Genomic DNA, 7,377 nt, shown 5'->3' on the forward strand with positions numbered 1-7,377 from the left:
CCTAGTCATCACCGGTAGCGAGGAGGGCTCCCCGGCTGCTGGAACTCTTGCCGAATCTGCAGCGGGGATTATTTGGTAACATAAAACTGGGTTTACCAGCAGGTGGCCCGCTGGTTCAATACTTGGGGCTGCCGCTCCTTCGAGTACCGTTCTCCTCAGCCCGGCCTGTCCCCTAGGTAGCCGCGGCACGAGCGGCGCGCTTGAACGCTGACTTCTGTCATCGTGAAAGGTTCGGTGCTGAAATAACAGTACAACTGTTAAAATGGGGTCAGCTGAAGAACTGCTTAGGCTAATCTGTGCTTATCTGGCTTTTCTCTGTATTGCTATTTTTCATCTAGATCAAGAGAATGAGTTACTTCTGAAAAGTGGTCGTAAGATAAAGTGTAAATTCTTTGATTAAATGTGTTGACATCAAGAAAAAATGTCATATATATTATAGCGTTTGTGCATATTTGTCAAAAAATGTTCATTTGTTCGTTTAATCTGCTAATGCATTTGAAAAATGTTTAATGCGTGTAATTGATAGTAAGTTGCTATAAGTGTAGGAATTTAAGGCTGTGTCCTGTCCCCATTGATTCTATTCCATATGAAGTGAAGCAGTGAGAATGCAATTCTGAAAATACTCAAATAGGTGTGTGTTTAACACCACAGTTGTGTCAACTTGAATACAGTGGTTTGTTACCTATAGGCTCTTCTGTGTACGGGAGGTTTGTATGTCACTTTCGCTGAAAAAGCTCTTTACAATTTCATTTTTCTGTTTAGGATGGGGAAGTCAGAGTTCCAAAGTACATATACATCACAGCACGTGGCTTCATTTTCCTGGCCACAATTTACGCTGGATACTGACTTTTATCCTCTTGTTTGTGCTGGTGTGTGAAATTGCAGAGGGCATAGTGTCTGATGGGTAAGTGCATGTCTGCCTTCTCCTGATAGTACTGAGCATTCTCAAGGTTTCGGGTTTGGTATTTTCTTCCTGTCTAAATAGTCATGTAGACCATATTCTTTGCAGTTATAAACATGTAATTGGTTATGTTGGTGATTAACCTACTGACCTTGTACCAGAAATTCCACAGACCTTGCCAAGTTATGTACAGACATACGACTGGCTTTAATCTTTTTTTTTTCAGCTTAATGACACTATCTTTCCAAAGAGTAATCGTAGACAAATCCGAGCAATTCAAGCAGATGGTGACATTTTTGTGATATGTTTTATACGCGAGGGCCCAGTTCCACAGTCCTTACTCAGGCAGAACTCCCATGTGCACAGTAGGTCATACCATTCCCCCGCAAGCTGAGTTCTGTTCATATTAATAAAAGCAATGGACCTACTGGGCCTTGTCTCGTGCCCCATAGAGTTTCTTCTGATGTTTGCGGTATATCAGATCTGTTACCTTCAGCAGAGCAGCTCACATAATGTGAGCATGATCCATCATCTGTTGCTCAGTTTAGGATGTCTTTAAACAGTAATCTGTGGGGGAAAATTATTGCAAGTGAAACAGAGTGATTGATTGTGAAGAAAAGCTAATGCTGTAAATCAATTACTATGATCACCTTCCTTTAAAGAAAGGTCTTATTTTCATAACTATTATGAATTTGCAACCCAAGGATTATAAAGTTGAAGCTCCTGGTTAAATAGAACAAAGCCTCTCTGTTTAGCTATCTATATAAGAACCATCCACCAACCAGTGTGAAAGGCACTGCAGTATTCTGCTGTAGAAGCTGATATCATCATTATTATTATAACTTCTCCTAAACGTATAAATAGGATGTTTCTTAGTGCCAGTTTTTTAAAAAGAAATTTTTCTCATGCTTATGCAGAGTTATCAGAGTGTGGGATGCTCAGAGCTTTGAGTTTTCTGTTTTATTTTGCTCTTTAGTGTGTTTGCTATTTAACTTGACTCAGAAGGCTGCTGTTAAGTAATAAGTGTCACCTGATGAGAATCAAAGCTCCCAGCTATACTGGGGGAGTGCCAACCCACAGTCGTGCCTCCTGAGCACTCAGCAGGCTGGTGAGTGCTCCAGTGAATAAAAGCAGATTTTGAGACTTGTCAGCATTCTAAGACCGAAACAGAACGTGTTGGTAAATCCTTTTGAAGCAATTGGGTGCCAAAGGCTTTGACACCTCAGCAATAGATGCGTCCTATTGGAAATATGGTTATAATTGGGAATTTCAGTAACTTCTGTCTGTGAAATAAACTGAAAAGAAAACCTCCTGCTTGTGCAGTGTTACTTAGACACTAGTTAGCTTAGACGGTTTGAAGGATTCCGTTCCTTGTTTTTTCTTGCTGAGATTGCCGCCCTGATGTACAAAACACCCCTGGCATTACTAGGAATTCAGAGATTGGAGAATCTTTTCTAATTTTGCTGTACACACATACAACTTGGTGTCAGCAAGAGGAGTTAAGTGTTTATGATGCAGGTTGTCAGCATGGCTTCAGCCAGGTCTGCAGAGTTCACCGCGGTGTCCATAGGAGAGAGGAGATTTCTTTGCTGGTACGGGTGCAGGAAGTGGTCCTGCTGAGCTCCTACAAATCTCTAGACATTTGGGATGCCTTGCTCTCAGACCTGGGATGTCTTGTGACAATCTCCAGCTCCCTGACAGCACAGCCCATTTTGTGTCTCCAGTCCACACAAGAGTAGTTTTTGCTGCAGCAAGAACAAATCCAGAGACGCTAATTTATTTTCCGTGAGATTCAGAGACAAGGTGTGAAGTTCCCTGAGTTTGTGTGTCCTGAAGGCTTCCTCCTGGTGCCTCTTGTCCTGATGCTGGTTAGGAGTTGGAGGAAATTGTACCTCTTGACAGCACAGGGCACTCCATTACTTTTGTGAAGAAAGAAAAGGGAAGGAGGAGAAGATGGCAAGTAGAAGTAGAGTGTGGGAAAAGGTGATTCTACCTACCTGTACAGACCAACAACATTGCCCAACAATTCCCATATGCCCAAAGGGCTGCAGTTGGCAGGACCCCTCTGCTGCTACCTGAAGCAAAGCATCAGGAGAGCTTTGCTTTGTAGAACAAAATTGAAGGGTGTATGATTCTGTAGGAAGTTGTTTTTGGCTCGCAGTCACTGAAAAGTAGAACTCGCTGGTAATTCCCATGCTGTGGTGCTGTTTCTTCTCCCAAACTGCAATAAGGAGATGAAGCATTTCCACAAAATGTTTCTGTAGAAAATCTTAAACTGTGCTGTCAGTTGGTCTTTTCTGCGTGTTTTGATGGACAGCTCCCCAACTAGTTTAGCTTAAATTAACTTTCCTTGTTTTGGAGCTGAGCTAATTTATCCTAGTTTAAACAGCATTCTTATTGATTTCAGTAGGAAATAGGAATACACGCATTTCATTTTCAGCACACGGGAGGAATGTGAAATCCAACTATGTGATTTAGGAGCATAAATCCAACTGAAAATTGGAGAAAATTAGAGAGCTTTTTATCCATAACTCAGTCTAGAAAATCCTGTGTCAGGGCTTGGGTCCAGGATACAATTAATAAATTAAAAGGGAAACATTTAAATAACTAAGAGGGTTTGATTTTTAAGAGATGTTACCTTTTTTCTTTTTAAGGGTTTCAGAGTCACGCCACTTACACCTGTACATGCCTGCTGGGATGGCATTCTTGGCGGCCATCACATCGGTTGTCTATTACCATAATATCGAAACGTCCAATTTCCCGAAGCTGTTAATCGGTATGTCTCGCAGGACGTGAATGTGTGACTGAGGTGCTGTGTGTCTGTTCGTTCTGTGACAGATCGCTGTAGTTGTGGTGCTGGCTCGTGTGGATAAAGCTACACCTGTATTCTGGTCTGCTGGTTGCCATTGCCAGACTCAGTTCTAAGTTTTCCTGAACAGTTCATTGTTTTCCTTGCTTTTAATTTCTAGTATTATCCTGTATGGTCTCAGGATTCAGAGGACCGAAAGCTTTTCTAGGAAAAATGGGAATTGTGGGACAAGTAGAACATCAAATTCTTAGCTCTGGAAGCTATTCAAATCCCCTTGCTTGTCAGCTTGTTGCATTTCAGTGTGATACAAGGTTGAAGCCATCTTCATGTGTGTGTGGCCTATTGAAACATGCGCGGAGCCAAGGGAAATGAGTGCTGTTCCTGACTTTCTGTATGACCCTGGACATACTACTTTGGCTGCTTGTTCTTACTTCCAGTTCCTAAAACGCTCATTGTAGACTGCTTTAAGACCTTTTGAATGGAAAATGTGATGTATAAGAACTACCTAGTACACTATAAATTGTCTGTGAGAGTGTAAATAAACTGTAGCTAGCTACAGAAGATCCATTACTGCTGACTGTCATGCAGTTGGTGACGCGTTCTCTACTGTTTTATAGGTGGCAGCCTATGGATGTCTACATGTTTAGTCATCCTGGTAGCTGTTATTTCTTCGGTGGTCTTGGCTCATCAAATTTTGTTTAAGCTCATTCTCTCTATTAGTGGATCCTCCTAGGGTTTGTCTTGTGTCATTATAGCTCTCAGTATCAAAGTCCTGTTCTAGTTTTCGTCAGGTTACAAAAAGTCAGTAACAATTGGATTTGAGACAGCTTTTAAATACTGAAGAATATTTTGAACTGCATGTTGTGGTAAGTGAGCACCCTATTCTGCAAAAAGGAACCTGTAACTCCTGTGGTAGGAGAAGAAAAAGGTCACCTTGGATTTCTATACAGGCTTGGCATGCTTTATGTCTTCTCTTCTGTGACTGCTTTTCTTCTTGTACCTTCTTTTAAGTAGAATCTTTTTTGTCTTTTATAAGCAGGTGGGATCACTTAGATACTTTTTTAATAATTCAACACATTCTATTTAATGCCTTCTCACAGGACTATATGTTCAGGAGGGTATTGTTACCCTGCTACAATCTCTTGTGGAAAGCAAGGAGTCATTTTCTTGTTTTGGCTGTTTTTTTGTTATTTCGGATGTATAATGCAGTGTTTAATAATCTAATGTTGCTACCACATTCCCGCTGTTAAATCATTGAGAAGGGTAGTGCAAATTTACAGCTACTGGTTGATTACCCTTTTTTGCATAATCCCTTCTCTGCAGAGATTTCACTTATGATAATTTTGTTTAGCGTTTAGAGTGCTGGTGCTGGATAAGCTCTGGACAATACTTGAATAGTAAACAGTTATACCAGTGAATACTGACACGTAAGTGTTATTGATACCAAAGTTAATAACCATTAATTTTCTTTTTGCAAGAATTTCCAATGAATAAACTCATTTAGAAAATCTAATGTTAACATCTAACTCTTAAGCAAAAAAGAGTATCAGACTAGCACAGTCTTTCCCACTTAGTTGGTCTGATTTGAATTTTTATCCAAAGACTTCACAAGCTGATGATCCTTGATTTTTATTTTGGTTTTGGCTTTGTTTTTCTTTTCACTGTCCTGTGTTTATAAGAGAACCTAAGACATTTCTGGAAATCTCCATCCTTTATTGTTGATTGCACAAATTTACTGTTATCTAACTGTGAGGATCGTGGTCTTTCAATTTTAATTGCAACTTCTCTATATTGACATCTGGGACTAGGAGATGACAACTTTATGCAAATTAGCCCATTTTTTCCTGGGCTATCATTTTCTCGTGATAGTTAAATTATAGCTCTGCTCAGCTGTCAACCCACTGGAGTGCAGTGTGGCCATGAAGCCGCTTTCTTTTAGAGCCTGATACAAATAAGGTAAATGGGAACAAAGAGGAAAAACCTAAGTTGGTGATAAACTTTTTGCTGATTGTATGAGAAAGGAAACCAAAAGGGGATTCTTCGTTAATAAAATGTGTAGGAGAGATCTGATTGATATGGAGAGATCTGATTGATATGGAGAGATCTGATTGATATGGAGAGATCTGATTGATATGGAGAGATATACACACACACACAGAGTAAAATAAATGACCTGACATGGAATCTTCTGCTGGTTTTGAGCGTTAGTGAAGTTCCACCTAACTGCAGGGCATCACCTGCAGGATCGGTGCCTATGCTTGTGAAGAGTTGGTAACCATATAAAGCAAAGGCTTAACAGAGCCTTATCCAAACTTTGCTGAATCCAGGGGGGAAGCTCTCGTTGATGCAGTGCAGAAGGTCAGCTGTCACTTGAGGATGTTGCATTTGGCGCTTCCTAGTACTTCGTAGGTTAAAGATAAATGAATATTCTAATAAAAATAATAATTTAAAAAGGTCATATAGACCCTTATTTAAATCCTAAATAGAGAATGGCTCTGCTAGTTCTTATTTCTAGTTCCAGGAGCTCTACAGATATCAGTTGGTTTGATTTGTTTTTCAGGTGTCCTATGCTAGTGCAGATTTTCGGTGTGTAGTGTTTGTGTAAGCCCTCTTTCCTCTGAGAAGGACGTGTTCTCAGCCCAGTGTAAGAAGAATGAGACAAAACACACAGATTAACAAATAAACGTGGTCAGGAGTAGAGCAATAGCTATAGTTTTATAAGGAATTCTTTAAGTATGTCTCTGAAATCCTCTCTGCAGCTGCATTAGACACAGACGCAGTGCTGAAATACCTGAGTGCTTAGTGTTTTCTTCTTGCAAATGGGCTTACTAATCTTAGAGGAACGTGGTCTCTCTTGGCGAATGTCCTAATGCCCAGTATTCCTGTACTTTTCCATTTCATGTCCTTATGTAAATGAGAGTTTTGAAACAGATTGCTATAGAAGTGGCCCCAAATCCCATACAGACTCTCCGTGTTGAATTTTGCTTTGCTTTGAAGGGAAGCCCCATAGGACATCCCCACGGGACTTTTTAGGGTGCCGCAGAGTAGCTGGAATATCACGTATTCTTTGGAATTTGTGCAAGTTCCTGATGATTATCCATATTTGCAAGTTAGACTTACAGTTGCTAATGTCTTGGTTGAAGACTTTCTCTGGTGTTGTGGCAAGACACTCGGAAAGCATATCCCCACCTTTCTTGGCAGTTAGAGCACGTTTCATCTGTTGCACCACGGCGGATAGAGCAGTGAAAGACTCATGTAAAAGAACAGAAACCCTAGAAGGTATTTCCATAAGAATGGGGAACAGGAGCTGCCTTATGGTGTGGTTAATGGCATGAACTGTGTTTCCGAATCACCAGTTTACTGCAGAGATTGTTTATCTGTAACTGACAGTGGCATGAGCACTTTCAGACAAAATGTTCAGCAGAACTCCAAAAAGTTAAAGTTGTATTCCATGGATGTCAGAACATCCTTCCTTGATGTGCGTGTGTAACTGCAATAAAATTATTTTGCATTAATTTGCATTGAACAATGTTGCAGCAGGAGTTTGGAGAAAATATTGTAGTATCTGTTCCTGCATACATCCCAGAGATCTGCAGGGCAAGTGAGATCAATTTTTCCTTCAGGCCAAATTCACAGTGGTCTTGTATTGATAACCAAATTCGAAGAG

At 40.5% G+C, this 7,377-nt stretch overlaps 1 protein-coding gene across 1 annotated transcript in view; it reads left to right on the forward strand.

Annotated features, from left to right (window-relative positions):
• Window positions 1-762: 762 nt before the first annotated feature.
• Window positions 763-7,377, forward strand: part of LOC104500601 (ATP-binding cassette sub-family C member 8-like) — a gene marked incomplete at both ends in the record, with an annotated part of 44,278 nt that continues 37,663 nt past the window's right edge. The window contains 2 exons of the mRNA XM_010144268.1: window positions 763-904; window positions 3,556-3,677. Coding sequence (XP_010142570.1) covers window positions 763-904; window positions 3,556-3,677 — 264 coding nt within the window. The remainder of the gene's footprint in view (window positions 905-3,555; window positions 3,678-7,377) is intronic.

The sequence above is a fragment of the Buceros rhinoceros genome, unplaced genomic scaffold, assembly GCF_000710305.1.
Source record: "Buceros rhinoceros silvestris isolate BGI_N320 unplaced genomic scaffold, ASM71030v1 scaffold38199, whole genome shotgun sequence".
NCBI classification, from domain to species: domain Eukaryota; kingdom Metazoa; phylum Chordata; class Aves; order Bucerotiformes; family Bucerotidae; genus Buceros; species Buceros rhinoceros.